This window comes from Mustela nivalis, assembly GCF_964662115.1.
Source record: "Mustela nivalis genome assembly, chromosome: 5".
NCBI classification, from domain to species: domain Eukaryota; kingdom Metazoa; phylum Chordata; class Mammalia; order Carnivora; family Mustelidae; genus Mustela; species Mustela nivalis.
The window spans coordinates 151,883,349-151,906,604 of NC_139024.1; the positions used below are offsets into that span (position 1 = coordinate 151,883,349).

General features: G+C 44.3%; 1 protein-coding gene across 5 annotated transcripts in view; it reads left to right on the forward strand.

The window, feature by feature from the left end:
- Positions 1-23,256, forward strand: part of LOC309865112 (uncharacterized protein) — a 335,985-nt gene that overhangs the window by 78,781 nt on the left and 233,948 nt on the right. The window contains exon 2 of one of the 5 annotated variants that reach the window (XM_082731330.1): positions 18,048-18,091. The exons of the other annotated variants lie outside the window; for them this stretch is intronic. Within the exon in view, the coding sequence (XP_082587456.1) occupies positions 18,048-18,091 (44 nt within the window). The remainder of the gene's footprint in view (positions 1-18,047; positions 18,092-23,256) is intronic. 5 annotated transcript variants of the gene reach the window in all.

The window sequence follows — 23,256 nt, forward strand, 5'->3', positions numbered from 1 at the left end:
TGTCTGGTGGGTATAGCTTAGGATCCTGCATGGGACAGGGAGCTGTAGCTCTCTCCTTGGACAGCCATCTGCCACATGTCCCCCATGGAACACATGGCTTTTGTTGAGAAAATGGGCATAATTCAGTGTCAGATACAACTCTAATGATGGGAAAGAGCTCACAATGTACAGGTCGCTAATAGTAACCTCATAATAATGAGATCAAATCAATATAGTAATCCTGTATGCATGAAGGCAAAGTCACTATGAATTTCTTATTAATGATGTGATAATTTCATGGAAATATTGCAGCTTTGACCAACAAAAGTGTTTACATTTGCCGCTATGTTGGTAGACATGCCAACTCAGTAGTTTGGCTTTTTCAGTAGCATTCTGAGGATCAGTGTCTGAGTGATTGATGACTCTGCAGGAAACGCACACAATGAAGTCACCTCTGGCCTTTAGGATTTTTTCAATTCGAGGATCTCAGAGAGCATCTTCCAAAGGAGGTGACACGGAACTAAATCCGACCTATTTTTAATAATATACACATTCATGATAGGAATATTAGTCATTGCCAATCACATCTCTTACTAGACACTCATTTCTATCATCTCTTCGTCTGTTACTGTGTATCTCCCGGAATGTAAGCTGTGGACTTACCTCTTAAGGTTTCCTCATATCCTTCCTCCACAAATTTTTCAAAGTTTGAACCCACTTCCCTCTCCAGCCCCTGGCAAGATGTCTTTGGATTTGTAGGGATTGTCTGTCTGGCTATTTCTTTTCTTGAGTTCCTTTTTCGCGGGACCTCTTCCTCTCCTTTCTCCCCCGGCAGCACTCTCCCTTTCTCTTCTCTCGGCACAAACGGAAACAGGAGCTTCCCGCTCTTTCTCGTGATTTTTCCAGAAAAAGCAATGGGTGAGGAGTGTAGAGATTTTACTGGAAATTTGGTAACACAGGATGTTTAGAATGGTGGTCATACCAATAATTTAAAAATTTGTAGAAGATATTCTTATCGTTCAGTATCTTGCTGGCCATCCTTCTCCGCAGATTCCACGGTTCTGGGCGTTGCTCATCCTTTCTTCTCATCCCTCTCGTCCTTGTCTTCAGATTTCTGCAATAGTTTTACGTAGAGGTTTCGCTCCACGGTCTTTTCTTTCCTGTCTTCCCTTGCTCTCAAGTGACCCATGAAGATATTTTCCCAAAGAGAGACAGTTACCTTCCCAAGACAGACCTTGGGATCAGTTGGTAGGATAATACTTATTTTCCCTATACCAGATACGCTTATTATGCGAGATAGTCCCAAATTGTAAGCCCATTAGTGATTTTCCTCTCCCTGTTTGTCTATCTGTGTAGCCTATCTGTGGGTTTTTTGTTTTCTGTGATAGCAGGTTGTGATTCCTTGAACCATCTGTGCGAAGGAGGAAGAGCACGGGTGTTCACCAATCTAGTGGCAGAGAAGGGGAACCATCCTGACTGTTTCTCCTGTTTTCCCACATCCTGGTACGCCTGAGATGTTTGTAAGGTGCACGTGTTGGAGTAAATGGAGATGGTTGCATGTGTCCAAAGATGACTGACCTCGGGGTTCCCCATGTTCTGGACACACAGCCGCCCTCCAGCCAACCCAGGACCCTGGAGATCGGTATGGAAGCACCCTGTAGAGATCTCCCAGCCATGTTTTAGAAAGCTCTGGAAAATGATAGCCTCAGGAAGGAAAATCAAAGCAGCTTCTCATCTGTTTGGGCCAAAACTTTCTATTTGGCACTTGTGATACTTCAAGGAAATGCGTAGTTTTTTAATACATAATTAAATATGTATTAGGTTATATTACTTCTAGCTATAGAACTCTGAAAGTACAAAACCAAAAGCCTGCCCCACCACATTAGCATTACTGGATTATATTTGATTAAGTCATATTTCCAAATGTGCTCTACTAAGATGTGATGTATAGTGATCTTTTGTGCTTATTGTTACTTTAACATTCTATTCATTGCTCCTTTTAATTAGCTGGAAAATTCAAGGGGGCTTTGGAACATCTGTAGGAAAATCACCTTAACACATGGGTGGTTAATTCCAAAGCTCATTTTGAAAGTGCGTGGTGTGCGATCCTTCATTTTTTTCCTTCACTCATTCATTCAGAAACTATTGGCTGAATGCCTGGTATGTGGTGGTTAAGGCAAGAAAGGGAAAAATGTATGTCCTAGTTGCTCCTTCTAGGGGTTATGAAACCTAAAGTCCAGTGGACAGACAGTTCTTGGACATTTGAAGCATTGAAGTTATGTTTAAAAGAGTTAATAGTCAGGTATCAAAATAATAGGTAACAGCAGTGAAACAGGAGTCCTTTAAAAAGAGTATTCAGGTGAAGGGACGTTGTAGGAGTAAGATATAATTTAAACTGGTCCTTGAAAGATGGGCAGGGTCCAGAAGAGCTAGAAGCAAGAGAACACTACGACTATAGATTCTGGCAGAATGCAGTTTTAGTGTAAGAAAGAGCTTGTTTTAAAATAAAATACCTGGGCACCTGTGACTCATTCGGTTAAGTGTCTGCCTTCGGCTCAGGTCATGATCCTGAGCCCTGGGATCGAGTCCTGGATCGGGCTTCTGGTTCCTCAAGGAGTCTGCTTCTCCCTCTGCCTCTCTCTCTCATGAATAAATAAATAAAATCTTAAAAAAAAAAAAAAAAGAAAACCTCCCAGAGAATAGGTAAACATTAAAACTAAGAGTTTTCATAAGTAAAATTTTATTTGTTGTAATGAAGCAGAGAGTGCAATGAAGAAATGATCAAAGATGTTGGCAATAATTCTAGTGTAAAATGATCCAGCATAATTTATTCACTAAATATTGGCAAAGGATTGTGTGTTAGCTGTTCAGATGGGTGGTTATTGTTCCTATAATGAAGATTAAGTGTCTCAAAATTGTTGCCTATCAAGAGAGCAAAAATAGGAATAATATCCATTTTTAAGATCTTGTAAATATTTTATTTGTTGGTAGCCAACACCTTTACTGAAGGGAAACAATTTTGCTACTGTTGTGACAGTTGCTTTTGCTAGATGTATTACAAGTTCGGACAGATGGAAGAGTGATATAGGTGGTCCATTTCTTTTCCCAGCCCCAACCCAGAAGAACCCACTGAGGGCTTATTTATTTTCCTTTTCTTCTCATAATTGCTTTAAGGGCCCATCATAGAAATGACATAAAACCGTGATTTTTGAGTTCATCTGGGCTATGGGGCCAGGACTCCTTTAAATCCCTCGAAAGAAGCATGACTAAATTTTCTAAACCATGTTGGTTCTTTCTTGAATGTGCTGGTTTGAATAAATTCTCCTCGGGAGTACTGAAAATTAGTTTGTGTAGGAAAGTTGCCCAAGAGTTATAGTGTAGAGGGGCCAGAAGCGGGGGCAGGGACAAACCTAACTCTGACTGTAGTCATTTTAATCAGTGGAATAAGTCAAAACTGGAGATTTGTTTTGACAGCTATAAAGAAATGCACGCTTAGACCTGAGACCAGGTTGAACTTGTTTGGGAAGGCTTGCAGCACAGTGTGTAGTCATACTGTTCCTTTCTCATTATTGACCAAATCAGAAACTTGATGTTGTTCATGTAAGAACAAGTTATTTAGTCCATAAAGGAACCATTATAAACATTTTCCTTCCTTCCATCCATCCATCCGTCCGTCCATCCATCCATCCATCCATCCAACTATTCATCCATCCCACCATCCATCCATCCATCCATCCATCCCACCATCCATCCATCCCACCATCCATCCATCCATCCATCCATCCATCCCACCATCCATCCATCTGTCCGTCCATCCATCCATCCATCCATCCATCCATCCAACTATTCATCCATCCCACCATCCATCCATCCATCCATCCATCCATCCCACCATCCATCCATCCGTCCATCCATCCATCCATCCATCCATCCAACTATTCATCCATCCCACCATCCATCCATCCATCCATCCATCCCACCATCCATCCAACTATTCATCCATCCCACCATCCATCCATCCATCCATCCCACCATCCATCCATCCGTCCATCCATCCATCCATCCAACTATTCATCCATCCCACCATCCATCCATCCATCCATCCATCCCACCATCCATCCATCCGTCTGTTCATCCATCCATCCCACTATTCATCCATCCATCCATCCACCCAGCCAACCAGCCTTTCATTGTTTCCTACCAACTTCCCAGCAAAGGCACCAGGACTCCAAGGGACAGGCTGTACCTCTTCTACCCCCTGCCTTTCCTCCCACATGTCCACATAGTATGATACTTATTCCAAGCCCAAACATCAACATCTTTCTCGTTCCTACAAAAGGCAGCATAGCATTTGAAATGTAATGGATGCACCATTTTATTGAAGGAGCTTCCTTTAAAGAATAGAGCAAAACTTACTAGTTCTCATAATGAAATGAAAGTTAGAGAAAGCCTATAATATTTGATTTATTTAAAGAATCCCACATCCCTGGGGGGGTCTTGTGTGTGCAAATTAGATATAGCATGAAACATTTCTCAAATAGAAAATCCAAAGCTAGAAATCACTCCTTATAGGATGAAATACATTCTTTCTCTTTTTTCTTTAAATGAACATACTTTTTTCTTTCTTTTCTTTTCTTTTCTTTTTTTTAAATTGAAGTGAAGTTCATGCACAATATTACATTAGTTTCAGGTGTACACCTTAGTGATTCCACAAGACTATCCGTCATGTGGTGCTCACCACAAGAACAAGATATAGCCTGTCTTTATGGGTCCACAACAGCAACAGAACAAAGCATTATACGGGATGCACTAAAGTCTTCTGCAGCTTGGGTTGACCCCCATTCTCCTTCAAGAGGAATCAGCTTTTGATTGTTCTGTTGTTCCTCATCTCTAGGTGTATTCAATTCTGGGCGGGGGGGCTTTCCTCCTGCATATGTTCTGCATATTCTTGGAAGGACCACCTCCCTCCCTAGCTTTGCCAGAGTCAGTAGGCTTTGTGCATGTTGATGTTTGGGCTTCAGGTGTCCTGAAGATCTACCCAAGTCTTCCCACCAAGGTCTCTTGTTTTCATGACCTGTTCTGCTGTTGTACTGTAAGTTGAACCTGTCTTCTGTAAGGCATGCTAGAAGATGTGGTCGTGTTTTCGGAGAGTACCCAGTCCTTGCTTGCGGATCTGAACATCTTGATTGTTTGGTCTGTCTGAGTCCCATGAGACTGATTTATTTTACCTAGATGAATCCAGAATTTCAAATTCATCGATTCGAGTCTACATAAAGATCAGTAAGTATAAGTAATTTGAAGATTGTTTTTCATGCAATAAAGAACAATATATCATATCCTTAATTGTACCCTCAAAGTTGAGATGAAAACGTGTTTTCACAAAATGGATTTATTAGGAAATCCAATGCCAGCGTTGCAGAGAAGAACTGTGCTGCATAGTATCGATTTAGTTTACCAAGGGTAGTCACTTGTGTAATTTGAGAACTAAAGCCTTCCAGAGATATATAGAATTAATCTTACCTTTCCAATTATTTTTACTGGGAGAGGGTTCTATTTGCTTAAAACTCAAATGAAGTCTGATACTTTAGTCTGAAGTCTTCTTGGCTTCACATCATTGGGCAGCACAAAGCACCTTTATATAGCATGATCCCCATTCCTTAAAAAAAACTTAAAATGGGCCAGCGAGAAGATAAACATGTAATTTCTTTTACATAGAGCGACCTGAGAAAGCTACCAGGTAGTTGCCCAAACTGAGACATTTCCACGCATTTGTAGCAAAGTAATTTAGAATGGATTGGTTTATTTCAAAATGTCAAATGATATCCCCCCCAAGATAGACTCACAAAATAGGAAATGTCTAGGAGATAATGAAAAAAATTATACACCTTACCCTTAAGACAATAATCAGCAAAAAAGAAAAAGAACACATTGTAGAAAGACAAGAAGACAGAGCTCATCTTAGTCATGGTAAAAAGTGGAGAAAATTAAGAATTAATGTACATTTAGAAAAACCCTTTTGGACAGTGGTTCATACTGAGGCAGCCTGATCGAAAGTATTTCTCGTGATATTATCAAATAGCACTTACACTCCCGGTCTCTAAAGAACTCTAGCTCCCTAACAGTCTTGGTTCAGCTCACACCATGTCTTTTAGTCTTTTTGTGTCCTGTTCATTTCATAGGGATGATGTAACCGATTACAGAATCAGTTAATTCGAAAGAGAGGCAGCATAAGTACTGTGAATCACGAAATGCTTTGATTACTCTTTTATTTATTTATTTTTTAAATTCTCATTTCCTTTGGTCATGGTCCTTTTGGAGATTTAAGCAGTCATATCATTTTGATTTCTCCTTCCTACACTCCTTGCCCATGAGAATCCAATCTTCAATTTATTGGTTTTAGTTAGTAAATTCTGAGGTTGGTAAGCTGTCAGTCCATTGTTCATGAAATAATTTACGAAGCATCTACCAAGGGCCTAGTAGTCATTTCGGTGTTTATTTGACATTATTTTCATTTCCATCACATTGTCTTATTTACCGATTTTTTAAAAAATGGACATTCATGTAGATGAGAATGGAGATGTTTTTGTTTTCTTCACTAGTTGCTTGCTGCTTCTATTCAACAATCAGCTTTTGCTGTCCTTAAGACATCATCCTCCCTTCAGACTTTATTTTAAAGTTTTAAAATTTATTTTTAGGTAATCTGTACAGCCAACAAGGGGTTGGTTGACAACCCCAAGAGAGAGACCCCTGCTCTTCCTACTGAGCCAGCCAGGTGTCCCTCCCCTCAGACTTTTAAAGGTCCCGGTATACAATTAAAATTCATAGTTTTTCAGTAGTGGCTGAGTTCCTGGATTGATGGCACTTGAGAATAACGTTGGCTTCTGACGAACAGAATAGATTTGTATGGAAATGTCGGTTTCAGAGGTAGAATCAGGGTTGGGATTTAATTTTCCCCTGTAGCTCTGCTTTGAAAACTTGCCTCTGGCCTCCTCTGCCCTTATCCTGGGGTCATCCCAGAATCATCACAATTTTTTTTTTTTTCCCTTGCTTGGAATTCTAAGGGCTAAGAAGGGCAAACCTGGTCCGTTTCGCACCTATTTTTACTCTCTCTTCCCCCTTCCATGTAAAATCTTTTTTGCTCTCTTTCTGCAACTGCCTTGGGTAGACAGGACTGGCAGTGGGAATGGGAAGGTGAATCCAGGGTCAGCGTCAACATCCTTGTCCTTAGCCGGGAGTTTTTTTTGCATGGAATTAAAAGCTCACAGTAACAGCTCTACTTCCAAGCTTTAATGGAGAAGCTGGTCCTTATTATTCAGTGATGTGATCTGTTGAGTTTGTGTTACGCATCCTGTCTTAATATTTTCCCCTCTCTAAGCTTCTCCCCACCCCGAGAGCCGTCTCTCTGCATGTGTCAGATTTCCTTTTCTCTCCTCGTATTTCATTCCTCCAGGATCTGTCAAGTGTCCAAGTTCTCATAGCTCGCTTAAAAATGGATCATGTCCAGAGGGACCAGTGCCGACTTCTCATTAATCTACTGGAGTTTCCAACGGACAGGCTTGTACGTCTCTCGATGGGGGAGGAGGAAAAGGAGAGGGAGGTCTCCTCTCCAGGAAAGGAAGTTACTTCCTGTGACAGGGTTGGTACCTTCCCGTTTGCCCTCCCAAGGTTGAATTTTGGGCCGAGCCGTCTCAGAGCAAGCCGTCCTGAACCCGGAGGCCGGAGACCGTCTTTGGCTGGGACCCTGTGACTTAGCCAGAGAAGAATATGTAAATTCACTGAATTCCCAGGCATTTCAGCTGTAGAGGAAGAGGATTAGGGGAATCCAAGAGTCTTGACCTTACTGTGAGGCTGAATTATAACTAGAGCCTGTTTTAACCAGCACAGCTTGAGTTTCATACTTGAAATAAAGCTTAAATCAAAATACTCTCCTCTCTGACCATATTCTGATGGGAAACTTATTAAATGTTAAAGTCTAATCTGAAAGCAAACAGAGCTTTAAATAAAACGATGCAACATCGCTTAGTCGTGTTTATAACTTGAGGGACGAGTGTCTGGGCCTCGTAACCCAGATAGGGGATGGAATCCAGTCTGGACCTGTCTGGAAGCGTTTATTTGTACGAAATTTCTCAGTCTGAAAGTCTGTGTCATTGTTTAGATTTGGCCTGAATAAACAGACGGAACGATAAACTTCCTCTTCAGGTGCTTGTTCTATCTTTTGAACCAGACGGTAGTCTGTGAGCCATGTCCTCCCCGTCAGAGGCTGTATCAGCTCTGCCCATGTTTGTAGGAGACCCTACTCTGTGCCCAGACCTGCCTGGTGGACTTACGGGCTGGAGGGCCCTAACAGTGACACCCAGCCCCTCGGGAAGCCACAATCCCTGCAAAAGTGAATCTGATGCACGAAATTAGAGGCTCCTTCGGGAAAATCCCCAAAGAAACAAGAATCCAAAGTTCTGAAGTCCAATGTCAAATCGTGCTCAAGGAGGTACTAGGCACTTAGTTACCAGGCCCGGGAAACACGAGTGTTGGCTGTAGTTCGTGGGGAGACGTCGGATGAGACACGTCGGATTGGAGATGGTCTGTGCGGAGTGTGTTCCGTCTTGGGTGGCAGACTTTAAAGGAGTAACCAGTGAGGTCAGCACAGTGCTTCCCATCTGGGAACCACACGTGGTTTACAGGCCAGAGCTCCTTCCCCCCAACCCTGCCCCACGCCCTCGCCTCTCTTCCCAGTATGCTATACAGATATTATTATCGTTTTCTCCGTGTGCATGACATGAGATGTTCACTGGGCAGCGCCGAACTGGAGGAGTTTTTGGATGGCAAAGGACCTAGATAACCAGGACTCCTGCAGAAGATGGAAGGGCCTCCCCACACGCCCTTGGAGCTGAGAAGATTAAGGATAAACATTACAGAGGTTTTCAAACATTGCCCAGGCCATCTTGTTGCAGAGCAAGTTCACTTGTAATCAGGCTGGGGTGCAGACCCAGGCCTGTTGGGTGGACGTCCCAGGGACCATGCAAGAATTCAGCTCAGACAAGAGTTTTCTCCCAATTAAAATGCCTGCCCAAGCCCTGTTCCTCAGAGCAGTGAACTTTTCATTCCTGAAAATGTGAAAGAGAAGTTGGCTGTCAGCAACGCGGGCTTGCGCGGCAGTGGCGGGGTTAGACTAAGTGGGCTCCGAGGTTTCTTTCAACATGAATATATTCTTCTCTGAGTGTCTCTTTAGGAAACCAAGGCCACTAGAAATGACGGTAGCCTTTTGCGCAAAGGTCACTGGAGCAGGGACAGACAACGAATGAGGAAGGAGAACAGGGGTGTCCCAGGGTCGGGGGTTTGTGGGGGAATGACAAAAGGACGAGATCACTGATCTTTAAACATGCTGACAGGCTAGGGGGAACGTCTTGCTTCCTGTCCTGGGGCAGGCTATGATAAAGCAGGTGTGCGAGGGAGTTTTGCTTCCTAACCTGGGCTGGAGGGATGTAGGAGAGAAAGACGAGGGAGATGGCTTCTTAGGGAGACCCCGAGGGGCTTCCCCAGTTATCCTACACCTTGCCTGGGCTACGGGGCAAGCAAGGCAAACAGAGTAAAAAGGCAAATTCAGAATTTAATGGAAAGACTATATGGGTCTCCCTGGAAATCACTCTGAAATAGGATTCTCTAAATTACTAACTGAGGGTTACATGGTCGAGTCTTTAAATCCGGAGACCACAATCCAGTATTTACATTTTGGTCTATCACTCGAGATGGCCAGTGACCTGAGACGAGTCATGAAAATTCCTCATATATGAGTTCCCAGTGGTATCATCCCAGCAACAGAAAATGTTTGCAGAAGTATTCTGGAGTCCTGGATGAGAAGAGCCTTGTTCTATTAATATCTTACTATAATTTTTCTTGGGTTGGGGTTGTCTCCATTACGACAATGATGCAGTTTTAGATTTCCTACTTCAGGGATGTTTTTGTCTTCTAGCTGGATTCCAAAAGATGTTCTTTGAAAGACTGGCAAATCGTTCAAATATTTGCTTTAGTATTGGTTTATCAAGGGAATGTAAAAAATACGTAATATTTGAGATTATTATTCTATCTCCTTCCTCCCCACCATCTAATATCTAGAGTATATTGAAAATATATTGGCCTCATCTACTTACAAATAGCTATAGTGATTTAGATTGGTGCTTTCCTGGGTACTTTTTTTTTTTTTTTTGTGGAATTCTCTGAACAGAGCTTTCCTGAAAAGAATACATTAAGACTGTCAGAATGATTTTTTTCAGCAGGCTAAGCTTTGCAGATGCCCTTTGTTGAGGGAAAAATGCATTATTCTGAAAGTCCTTCTGATCTTTAGGAAAACTGAAAATATCAAATGTTCTTCTACCATTTGAACTTCCCTACAAGAAAATCCCAGGAATTTTTTATTTTATGGACGAAAGTAGTTCAGAGCTGGTGGTATCTTAAAACATAAGCACAGAAGTACCATAAAGAAAATGGAACTTTTAACATGGATTTACTGAAAAGAAGAGCCCCCCCCCCCGCCCTGCCACTTACCCTTAGAAAGCAGACATCGTAGTGCCCTCTTTCTGTTTTCCATTTTATGTATTTTTTGCACCTGAACATTTCCATAGGTGAAGCGGTACATCCAGCATAATTATCCTGGGATATAATTATTTAATGTGTGTCAGTAAGACACGGTTCAGATATTTATTGAGCTCTGCTTGGCTGTGCCCTCAATGAGACCATGCTATTTCAGGATTGCAACAACTCCGATGCATTGGAAAAAGAAGAAAGGAGGTCATTCCTCAAAAGGAGTGCGTTTCATGGTTTGGAGATGCATTTTGTGGCTTGTGCACGGGTGGACAGTGCCTTGGTGTGAGAGAGTGGACTTTGATTTCCCGGGGGGCCTTCTAAGATGTGCTGCTTTTTGTACCCAAAGTCATGGACCCGGAGTTTTCCTGGTGGTAAAATTTTATAAAACCAAACAATAATCTCTTTGGGAGGAGCCTCCAAGACGGGACGGAGTCTATGCACTTGGGTTTGTACAATATCTAGCAGGGGCCACACGCACAGACAAGCCGGCACAAATGTCTTTGTTGTCATTGATGATGATTGAAACCGAGAATCTGGTGAGGGGCAGGGGTTTGTTTACTGTGACAGAGCGAAGGGGACCTCTGTAGGTGGGGAGGAAGAGGAATGAGGGACAGTCCAGGACCTAGTTGGGCAGATTCTACTGCTGTTCTTGAAGAAAGAGGAGAACGGGGTGGGATTCTCTTCCAGAAGTGTCCTGGCCCCTGTTAGGAAACTCGTTCCTGGTGCGATTTGGGTGACAAAGGTCATTTGTGGCCGCATTCTTCCTTGGCTTGGCTGGCTGCCCCCCCCCCCGCCCCCCGCCCGCCTAATTTTTTTTTTTTTTTAATCCCCTGCGTAATCTTTTATTCCAGTACCTTCCCCCTACCTCTCCTCTCTCCTCTCCCTTTCTTCCTCAACTACTTACTGATGTTTTCTTCTCTTCTGGGCTGCAAAGATCCCACTCCTTCCCACATCTGGAGATCGGGGCAAGGGGCCATGGATGTCCACAAATCAGTATTTCTATGGGCGAGGGAGCTGAGGCTTGCTTATGCGCAGACGGGGGTGGTCCCGCAGCTTTTTCTAGCGTGCCTATTGGGTTTTCATGCACCTACAACAGAAAAGCATATACATAGACCATCACCTGTATAGGATCAGTATAAACTGTAGATGACATTCCTGCGTATTGTTATTGTACATAATGTATCCCTTTAAAGCAATTTTGTGGAGAGAATCTCTCAGTGTGGGAGAAAGAATGAAGAGCAGAACTGGTATGCAATTGCTACGTCGTTGAGTTATTCTCCAAGGACCAAGAAAAATGGTGTGTTTCTCTTAGGCTGCAAGTGCGCTGAAATTCTTCTCTGCCCGGATGCGCTTGTGAAAAGTTGGGGTAATTTAGAATCGAAAAACTTGTACACTGCCCAGTTAATAGTTACGGCAGTTCTGGGGTTTTGCCTGAAGGGTGACTTGTTTATTTTAAAGTAGGCTCCACGCCCAATGTGGGGCTTGAACTCACAACCCCAAGATCAAGAGGTGCATGCTGTACGGACAGAGCTAGCTGGGTGCCCCTGCCTGGAAGATGACTTACCATGGAAGAAAGAAGATACACAATGTATATATAGTTTGTCATGGGTGCGAACATTCCTGTGATTTCAGGTGTTCTTAACTAATTAATTAAAATTAGGTATTCCTAATTCTTTTTCATTTGCTTCTGCAGCTCTGTGCAGCGAGAACTTCTTACTCTGTTTTGATCAACGAGCACATTTTCTAATAAAGCAAAGGTCTCCAATCTGGTTTTCGCCCCCTTCCCAGTGTTCTCTTTGTTAGGAAGATTGTTACTTTGTCCTACTCTCTGGAGGGCCATGGGGCCTGGTAAACCACAGACAGAAAACGACATCCCTCCCAGTGTCCTCACTGCGGTGAGCAGGATGGCATCCTTCAGGTCCAGCCCCAGGGACAGGGTGAACCCTGGGCATTTGGACTCGTCCAGTGACCATACTCAGGGGTGACCCTCCTTAAATCTGCTTTTGCTTTAGGGTAAAAGTGACCTCGACCCTCCAGCTGGCCCAGGACCCTCTCATTGTGCCCCTGCTCTCCCACTTACTAGAAGCACCTGGTTCCTTCTCTGGGCTTCCTCCTGTGTTACCCCAGGTATTGGTGGAGAGAAGCCAGGTTCCAGGCTGCTGTTACTTTAAGCAGAAGAGAAACCACTGTTGTAACTTAGTAACTCTGGGTCTACACTGGGTCTACATTGACCAGTTCCTGATCTGGGAAGTGGGTATCCGTCATTCCGCTTAAATATTCACTCACCATCCATCTAGACACTGAGAATACAGACATGGTTCTAGATACTGGGAGCATAGAAGGGAAGAAAATAGCCATTGCCCTAAAGAAGCTTTTGTTTCGGTGGAAGAGACTAGCGATAATGAAAAAACGAAAAGGTACAAGTTCATGTGGCATAATAATGAATGCTGTAAGAAATAAAGCAGAGTGTGGGGGTACAGATGTTGCCAGAAGGGGTGTCTTCAGTGGGGTGGCCATTGAAACTGTCACCAGAGTCCCATCAAATAGGTCCTGCGCAACAGGCAATGCCTTGATTAATGACTTTGGGTGCCCCTCAGGTATCTCGGAATCTCACAAGGGAAAGGACAGTGATTGGGCACAACAGTGTAGCCGTTTGCACGTGCGGTCTTCAGTTGCTCTGAATTTGCTCTCCGTAGCTTATCTTCAGTACCAACAACCTCACACCATGAGTTTTCCGCTTGGTGTGTTACCCACATTGTACTTCCAGGGACTTGATGAGTTCAGAGAGGGATGGAGAGAGGAGGGCATTTCTGAACAGAGCCCAGCAACGCTCCCGAAAGTTACCAGGCTGCCTCCTGCATGCTGACGTTCTGGAAAATTCTTCCTATGCCCCAGATCCTAGTTTGGAGCCTCCTGCCATCTGAGAGGTTTGCAATATTTCCTGAACCATAGAGAGGGAAGAGAAATGGGCTCCTAGATCCAAAACCTTCAGACTGAAGTGTTTGCCAAGTGCTTTGCAATCTGCCTTTCCATAATCCCTCCCTCATTATCTCTGTGATGGGGTTTATCATGCCGGCACTGCACTTTACTGAGTAAATGGAGGGACAGATGGAGATGGCAGAGTTGGAGGAGAACGAGAGAGGAGCTGGAGCTGGAGCTCTTCACAGGGGTGGCCCGCCCGTGGGCTTCCTGTGGGGACAAGCACGTGACGGGCGCCCAAGTACTGGCTTTCAGTCAAAGCTGTGGCGTGAATAAACTATGCAAGGGGAAGGTGAGCTGCTGCTTATTTGCAAAGTTTTGAACACGATCATACATCAAATTAATTAAGAGATCCTCCTGTTGAAGGAGAATACTGTTTCACATCCTTTCGCATGGGGAATTTTCTCCATCTGGATTTCATAAGGAATCTCCAAGGCATGATGTTCCAAAATGGTCAGTAGATAAAGAAAGCACGAGGGCTGAGGTGGCGGCTAGATGGTGGGTGGGTGCGCAGTCCCCCAGGGTTTGGGTTGCTGACGAAATCTTGGATGTTGTAGCTGACGCCTGGTGAATTTGTTCCTATGTCTGTCTGTCCACCCATCTATCCATTCCTGAACACACCTCTCCGCACACCCTTTCCAGTTGGTCTTCCAGTAGGAACTCTTCCAACTCTTCCAGTAGGAAGAGTTACTATGACTTATGTGTATGTGCTTATTCATCTCACGGGGACTTGATTTTCGCAGTTAGAAAATGATGGGTTACTATGTAAGGAATATTTAAAATATTCTGTTAATATCAGAATCCCGAGGCGCTTGTATTTGATTATGTACGAGACATTGGAGAGAATATAAATATGAGTGAAAGACCCATCCTCCCTCCGAAGAGCACGCAGTCCGGTGGGTGTGGTGATGCAGAGGGAGAGCCCTGGTGCATGTGGAGGGTGACCAGGGAGCCGGCAATTCAGAGAAGGGCAAGATGTCTTTTGGGTGCGGGTGTTAAGGGAGACTGGCTGGGGTCGGGGTTGAGGCGAGGTGACCTTTATGTGAGGCAGGGAAGTAACGCATGAACCTGAGGAGCATCAGTTCATTTCCAGCCTGCCTTGTAGTTCCCTGTCGTTCCTAACAGCGAGACGGGCTTTCATATCCCCATTGAGCAGAGGGGGAAAGCGAGACGGAGAATAGGATTAAGTAATTTGCCCGAAGCTACCAGGCAGGCTGTTGAGGGACAGAGACGGGATTCAGGAGAAGGTCTGTCCACCTCTTTCCAATCCTAAAGGTTGTGTCAGGAGGTAGATGAGGCCAGCAGGGCGTTTCAGCAGAATAAAGACCTGCCGTGTGGGCATCTGTGAGGAACGTCCGGGACCTTCAGCCGCCCGGAGCACCACGGACGGGCTCAATGGTCGCTGTAGGAACCAGGCGTGGGAAGCTGGTTGGACTTCCCTGATGTCTGGCTACAGGATCTGGTTTTCATCCGGCCCCCACGGAGATTTGGTGCAGGGACACAGCTTGATCAGAAGAGTGCATTTTAGCATGTTTATGACTCTAAGACCTTCTCATGATTCTAAAACACTTGCATGCAACTAAGCTTTTCCGTGCGGTGTCCAGAAACACCCTTCCCTAGTGTCTCCAACAGTCTGGTCCTTGAGATGTTTCATCCCAGGGCTTTTTGTCCTCAGGCACAGCCGGCCCCTTCTCCACCGTCAGCACTTTTAAAAATCCTTTCTCCATGCTTGGGCTTTTGAGAAGAAAATTCCTTAATCTCCACCGCCCCCCACCCCAGTGCTGTTCCCGTGGTTTTAACCTATTTCCTGCTCTTTCAAAACTTATTCTATTAATAAATGAATAATTAGATCTGCTTTGGCTTTGCTAGTGAAAAATACACCATAATATTTAGATTAAAACAGCCTATAACGGCACTAGAAAAATACATCCCGGTTACATGATGAGTTCCTCCTTTTCCTTTTTATTCGCAGTATCCTGGGGTGGCCTACTGGAGAAAAAATACTATTTGATTCTCCCTGGGTGGTCGGACAGGACTTGTAAAGACTCTTGTTTGTTTTGTGTTGAGGCTTCAAAGGCATGCTGGCTTTCCCTACATAAAGATGTACTAAGAAAATGGGGATTTTTTTGAAGTTGCTGTGTATAAAGGGAAATCCAGAGCAACCATCTTCCTTTAGAACTGCAAGCTAATGTGATTAGAGGGACCCTTTTTACCCCAGATCTTTGTTGTTTCTGTGTCTGGTCGATACCGCCTGTCTTGGAGGTGGGGTGAGGGGGAGATCTGTGCTCTTGAAAACCATTTCCACCTGTGCATGTGCATGTTTTACAACCCCCCCAACTCATACTTTAATTTTTAAATCCACATTTATGGTGCACATAATTTTTTTTTTTTTTTTTTTAAGCGAAGGAATCGGAGTGGTGTGTGTGCGTGCACGCATGTCGTGGAGGGCGCTCTGTGGGTGTGTGCTATGGAAACATATCCTGGGCCACGTGTTCTGCACATTCCAATTAGTAAGGCCCTCCTGCTGTGGTGTGGGAGAAAAGTTTGGATGGGGTCAGGGCTGGCTAAATGTAGGCTCCTTTTTCATGCAGTCTTTGCAGAACTCCCTCATTAGCACCTTGAGGTCAGTGGGAGCCGGGGGGGACGCTGGTGTCGTGTGCACCGTTGGTATTTTCTGCTGTGTGTTGCGTGTGTCAGCCATTTTAAATAAAATCCTTATTTTCTCCATTTCATAAAATTAATTGTACTTAATGGGGGAGGTTGATAGTGCTGAATTATTTTAAGCCTGGAGGGAGCAGAGCAGCTGTGTCCTACATCAGACCACTGATCTATCTAATAGGTTGTCTTGCCACCTGATTCAATGGACGAAGGTGCGTAGCCAATTATGTGCATCCCTGTGTGGAGTGAAAAATGACCTTGAGCCCCAGAGAGGGAGACCATTGCTCTATGCAGCACGTGTTCACCCACTGGAGCTGTTTTGTTGCATTGGCCAAAAAGGAAATGTGGTGTATGTCTAATCTTTAGAATTTTATTTTCTTTAAAAAAAAAAAAGAAAAAGAAAAAAGGATCCACTATGTGAAATAGTTAGATCTTTCATGACTTGCCAGTAATTTTGCTTGTGGAACCAGATGCTTAGAAAATAAGTAGTCTGGGGCGGTGTAGCCCCTAAAAATTTTAAGGGAGGGAAAACCCTCCAAGCTTCTTCCTCTTGTTACATCCAGAAATAACCTGCTCTTATAAACTGTGCTTTTTTTAAAATGAAGAATATTAGAGAAAGGGAAGTATACATTATTTGAATAAAAAAATTAGAAACAGGGACGCCTGGGTGGCTCAGTTGGTTAAGCGGCTGCCTTCGGCTCAGGTCATGATCCCAGTGTCCTAGGTTCCTTGCTCAGCGGGGAGCCTGCTTCTCCCTCTGCCTCTGCCTGCCACCCTGTCTGCCTGTGCTTACTCTGAGAAATAAATAAAATCTTTAAAAGAAATTAGGAACATCATAAGCTAATTTTTTGGAGTATTGGGCAATTATTTCTGTAATCAAATACATTTTGACAAAGAATTTTAAAAAGCAGATTTTTAAAGAAGATAAGTCTGGGCGCAGAAAACAGACTTCACCCTTGATATAACCTCGCACGGCTTTGTAAGTCCCGGAGTCAGAGTTCACCGTGGCTTTGATGTGACTCTCTGAGCAACAGGATGGCGCTCTGTAAACTGCCCCTGGCAGCGTGGGAGGAACGTCCTTCCGGGGTCAGCCAGCTCCTGGTTTTTTTTTTTTTTTCTTTCTTTCTTCTTTTCTTTTCTTTTTTTTTTTTTTTTAAAGATTTTATTTATTTATTTGACAGACAGGGATCACGAGTAGGTAGAGAGGCAGGCAGAGAGAGAGAGAGAGAGAAAGGGAAGCAGGCTTCCTGCGGAGCAGAGAGCCCGATGCGGGGCTCGATCCCAGGACCCTGAGATCATGACCCGAGCCGAAGGCAGCAGCCCAAACCACTGAGCCACCCAGGCGCCCCAGCTCCTGGTTTTGATCTATGGCTCTGCTACTGCTGGTTCTGTGACCTTGGGCAAGTTCCTCTATGCTCTCAACCAGTCTCTCCATCCAGAGCCTTCTGTTGCTATCGAGACTTGCCTTACAAAAATGGTTTTAGAGGGAAAATGAAATAGACAATGGGGTCTAGCATATATATGTATTTCTCTCTTTGCTTCTGATTACATCCCAGGGCCAGTCTTTTTTCAGGAGTAGTTAGGCACTGTTAGCTTTGGTAGGCATTATGAACACCTAAAACCCTTCATTTTTCACATCATGACGTGTAGCCGCACTACAGGGGAGAGACGTGCTTGCATTGCCTTACGATAGGAAGCAAATTCAAGGCCATTCTTATGTGTTTAGTAAAGAATCAGCTTCCCAAATGTTCCTCTAGAAACCTTCAAGGTAGAGCAAAATGTGTACCAAAATGTCACTCTGCTGCTTCTGTTTACTCTGACAACTTTTGACTCAGTATCCCTTTCTCTCCTAGTACTCTCAGGTGACTACGGAAGCCTTGGCACCCTGCATGCTCAGGTAAGAGACTTTTTGGGTGGGGAAGATTTCCAGATAAAAGGTCATACCGATTCCTTTTGTGGCTACGGTCTGGTTCTTGCTCTTTCCTGGGCTGCCCTAAAGATCCTAATGGCCACCATCCCACTGGTGGTTTTCCCTTTGCTTTTATTTTAGTTTATCTATGTTAATACTTTATTTTATTTTTGTTTTTATCTTTATCTACTCATCCATGCGTGTTATGATAGAAAACATGCCCTGGAATGGTAAACCCTACCAAGAGGAGAGACTTTGGGTACAAGGCAGGTGTCAAGTTAAACTTTTTTAATGCCTAACTCTTAAAGATAAGAACTCTGTATTTTTTTAAACGTAGATACAATATGGTTTTCATGCCTAAAACAATAGGTAACTGTAATTTTTAAAAAAAGATTTTATTTATTTATTGGGTGGGAAGAGGGCCAGAGGGAGAAGGAGAAAGAATCTCAAGGTCACTGTGTTGAGCTTGGAGCCAGACTCCAGGCGTGACGCGAGGCTTGATCTCACAACCCATCAGGGTCCTGACCTGAGCCCAAATCAAGAGTTGGGTGCTTAACCAAGACTGAGCCACCCAGGTGCCCCAACAATAATTCTTTTATATGAACTACCCAGTCTGTTCAATATTCCCGTTGTACAGATACTATAATAATAAATCTTAGGGATGTCACGTACAACATGGTGACCATGGTCAGCACTGCTCTTGGTGTATTTGAAAGTTGTTGAGAGAGTAGATCTTAAGGCTTCTCATCACAAGGAAAAAACAATTTTTTCTTCTCTTTTCCTTTCTCCTCTTTCTCTCTCTCTTTATTTGGTACCTATCTGAGATGATGGATCTTAACTAAACCTATTGTGGTGATCATTTCCAGGTATGTGGAAGCCAAATCATTATGCTCTACACCTTAAATGTAAACAGTGCTGTATGTTCATTTTATCATCAAACTGCAGGAAAAAAAAAATAAAAATAGATCTCTGGTATTTCGTATGCTTGAAGGCGCCGGTTTTGTCTGGAGCAGTGGTTCTCAAGGTGTGGTCCTGAGGTTAGAAATGCAACATGTTAGAAATGCAAATAGCTGCATTATTAATCTGCCCCAGATGGAATCAGAGGTCTGGGGCAGGAGTGATTTTCTAGTCATTCTAATGCATGGTGGGGTGAAGGAAGGGAAATTCTGGTCTTGGGAAAACCACCATGTTTAACTCTCTATACACCCTACTTTATGTTTGTCTTTGTGTTTAACACAAAAGCACATCCAAGATGCTCAACATACACGAGATGGTGCACTTCACTGGGTCACCGTGATACAGTAAAAAATATACATTTATGTCTTCCTCCCTGGCTCCTGGCCAGCGCTCCTAACCCCCTTGTAATATCCTAAGACAAATAGAAGCATTATTTGTTTGTTTGTTTTGTGTTAATATCTGGTTATTGTTCCCTGGTCCTGAAACAGCTCTGGGGTGGTACGTTTTGTGATTCAAAACAAGCCCCTTTCAACCACACCTGAGTTTCTGTTAATAAGGCAACTCTTGGAAAGCCTCTAATTATGGGGGCCGGTTGCCTGGGGAACCACCGCGTGATTAGAGGACTGGTGCTTACAAGCTCCGCCCCCTGACCTCCAGGGAGGCGAGAAGGGGCTGGAGGTTGAGTGAAACACCAGTGGCCAATCATTTAGTTCATTATGCCTACCCCAGGAGCACGGGTTTGGAGAGCTTCTGGGTTGAACCTGTTGGAGGTGTTGGGCGCTGCGCAGGGCAGGTGGCCTCCCGGTCGCCCCTCGCCCCTCGCCCCAGGCGGCTCCTCCTTAATTGCAGCCTTCCTAATGCACTGGTGGTCTGGTGAGTACGAGGCTTTCCTGAGTTCTTGTAACGGTTCTAGGACATTGTGCAGCCCGAGAAAGGAGTTGGGGGAACCCCTGATTTCGACAGCGGGTCGGTCGGAGTTCCCCGCGGTGGCCCGGACTCGCAGGTGGCGTTTTGGGGTGGGGAGGGAGTCCTCTGGGCCGGAGCCCCTCACCTGCGGGGCCTGCGCAGCGGTGGGCAGGGTCGGAACTGAATTAAGTCGCAGGTCACCGACTGCGTGTCCATCGAGATCCAGAGAATGGCTTGGTGTGGGAAAATGCGCAGGTTTGGGGTCTGGGGTGTAGATGTGAGTAGAGGGACGTGGGAGCTCGTGCTTTCTAATGGCCAAGTTGGAGTGTGAGGCTTCCGTCGCCTCCTGGGGCCAGGTACCAAGCCCACTTCCATCTCCAGCTGCAGAGAGTCGCCAGCTCAGCCTGCTCCCAGGTGGGGAAGCCAGCCCCGCTGCAGTGCATTTGCCCAGGACTTCATGGTCCTCAACGCAATGACAGGACAGACGGACTGAAAAGAGAGCCGTAATGTGTTTGAGCGTGTTTGGTAGAGAAATCAACTTTTTATCTTTCTTTCTTTTTTTTTTTTTTAAAGATTTTATTTATTTATTATTCAGAGATCACAAGTAGGCAGAGAGAGAAGGGGAAGCAGACTCCCCGCTGAGCAGAGAGCCTGATGCAGGATCCCAGGGTCCTGGGATCGTGACCTGAGCTGAAGGCAGAGGCTTTAACCCACGGAGCCACCCAGGTGCCCTGAGAAATCAACTCTTTCAAAAGTGCGCTTCGAAAAGCTGGGCTTCTCAACTGTTGGTTGCACCCGGGAGGCTTTTTTTAGAAAGACACGGACCCCTGTCCTGACCTCAAGAGATCCAGGTTTCACGTGGATTTGGGAGCTGGTGGGGGGAAAGGTCGGGCTTGGTCCCAGCATCAGCATCAGGACGGCCTCGAGGCTCTCCAGGGGAGTCTGCTGGTGGCCGTGGTTCAGAACCAGGGATTGATTTGGTGTGGGATTGAGGTAAGAAAGAAGATGAAAATCCAAGGCAAGGGTGTCCCACCCCCCCACCCCCAGGGTCTTACTCTTCAAATGAGAAGGGGCTTTTCCGAACGGTGGTGCTTTAAGCCAAGCCATCAGTTCTCTTGGCAGTGGAGGCTGACCCATTCTACAATATTCCTGGCCACTTCTAGGTACAGAGATTCCATTTCGTTGTCTTGAAACCCTGCAGGTGTTTTGAGGTTGGGGAAGGGGGAGAATATGTGTTTCTGTAGCTTGCAAGTGCCCCCTGCCCTCTGAACCTCTGGGGTTCCCCTTCATGTAAGTGGATATTGCTTCAGGAAGGGGACCCCGAGAGACTGATTGTTTGCAGTGTGGGCTCTTTTAATGTTTCTAAGGCTATCAATGAGACCAGAACCTTCCCTGCAGTCCCGAAGTTATGGAAAGGAAAGATTGAGCTGTATTTGTTGGTGGAGTGTTGAAATATTCCATGGAAAAAGGGAAACAAGTTCCACCACTGATTTTTCTTGGCAGGATTGGTCATCTTTTCCCCCCAAGTTTCTGGCAAGTGTGACTAGAAATTGACTTGCAGGATTTGCTCCCACTTGCTTCCCAAGACATCTTCTGCTGGCTTGCTGCTGACTAGCAGTAGTTAATTTGCTATCTCTCACACGTGTTATCCAAAAATCACAGAACTCAGAAATAAACAGCCTGAACTTGGTCGGTCCGTTCAGAGGATTAGCCAGATGTAAATCTGAGTTACACTTGGGAGGTTTCCTGTGCCTCATTTAAAAATAAATAGAACTCTAGCTTTGAGTAGAAACAGATTTTTTTAAAAAAATGAAATATCTTACTGGAAAACAAATTTTATTTTTCCAATAAAAAATATGGGGAGGAGGGAAGCTTTGCTTGACGCCAATGCTTATTTTATTTCATGCCCTTTCTTTCTCCCTGCTGATGGCAGATGTGGCAGAAATAAGACCCGGTTTCATTTTCCAAAATGGGGAAAAAAATTAATCATTCAGGAATTTATTTATGCTTAATTGACAGCAGACGTTTAAAACCTGATTGGTCACGGTCGACGGTTTAACGTGCCTTTTAGGAAAATACACATTTATGTGTATAGCTCAGACTGTTCGGTGAACCCATCACTGTGTAGCAGGTTGAGGTGTTGGCCTTGGAGTTTTTATTCTTAGCCTCTCTACAAATTTTTCTCTCACCAAGAGAAAAGTGAAAGCTATTTTTCATGTGATTACAATATGAGTTACGTGATTAAAAAATGTTTACTGTTGATCTGCAAATTTCCTGCCAGGAATACCAAATATTCATTTGCCACCCATTTTTAATTCTAGCAAAACCTACAATCAGAATGAAATAAAAAAAAAAAAAAAAAGAAAAATCAGAAAAATGGGAGTGCCTGGGTGGTTCAATGGGTTGAACATCTGCCTTTGGCTCCAGTCATGATCCCAGGGTCCTGGGATACAGCCCTGCCTTGGGGTCCCTGCTGAGCAAGGAGTCTGTTTCTCCCTCTCCCTCTGCCCCCTGCGTTTGCTCTCTCACCCTTTATCTCAAATAAATAAAAACAAAATCTTAAAAAAAAATTAGAAAAATAATTCAATTTTATTAACCTTTTGTGTTTACGGTCCCAGATTGTATGGAGTCAAATGAATGAGACCAATGCCGAGAGGTTGATGCTACTACGTAGAGATAGTGTTTCAGGAAGACACATGAATTGAGTTCTGCCTCTGCTAAATAGTTCCTATGAGTGGATTTCGATCATAGTTTCTAGCACTCCCCAAATTTAAGAGTTGTGGGTCACATTACCTTTTGTTTCCTATTTATTACAAAAGGGACTGTTTGTAACTTGACAGAGTAAAACCTTCCTTCTCCTTTGTCAAAACCAGGGATTTCCAACCATCTCATCTTCCTGCCCATGAAGTCATTTTCTGTCCTTCTTCAATCCTGAGATCAAAGTTACAATGTCTATTCTTACTCTTTTCTAGGATTAAGGATGGTCTGCGCAGTTAGCTTGTGAGTGTTTTCGAAGTAATGGAGAGTCAGATATGCAGTAGACTAACTTGGCAGAAGGGCTTTTTCCTGGAAGCTTCTGTCCCTAAAGGTGTGGGTTGAGGGTGCGGTAGTGATGGGGAAAGTGTCTTCTCATCTTCCTATTCTCCCCTTGAAAGCTCTTTGGTAGGTACGTAGGTAGGTATTATCAAATTTCAATAAGGCTGCAAGGAAAGGCCAAGAGAAGGGAAGAGAGAAAGTACCAGAAGCAAATAGTCCTATCCACGCTCAGAGCCTGTCCATATGACTGCAGA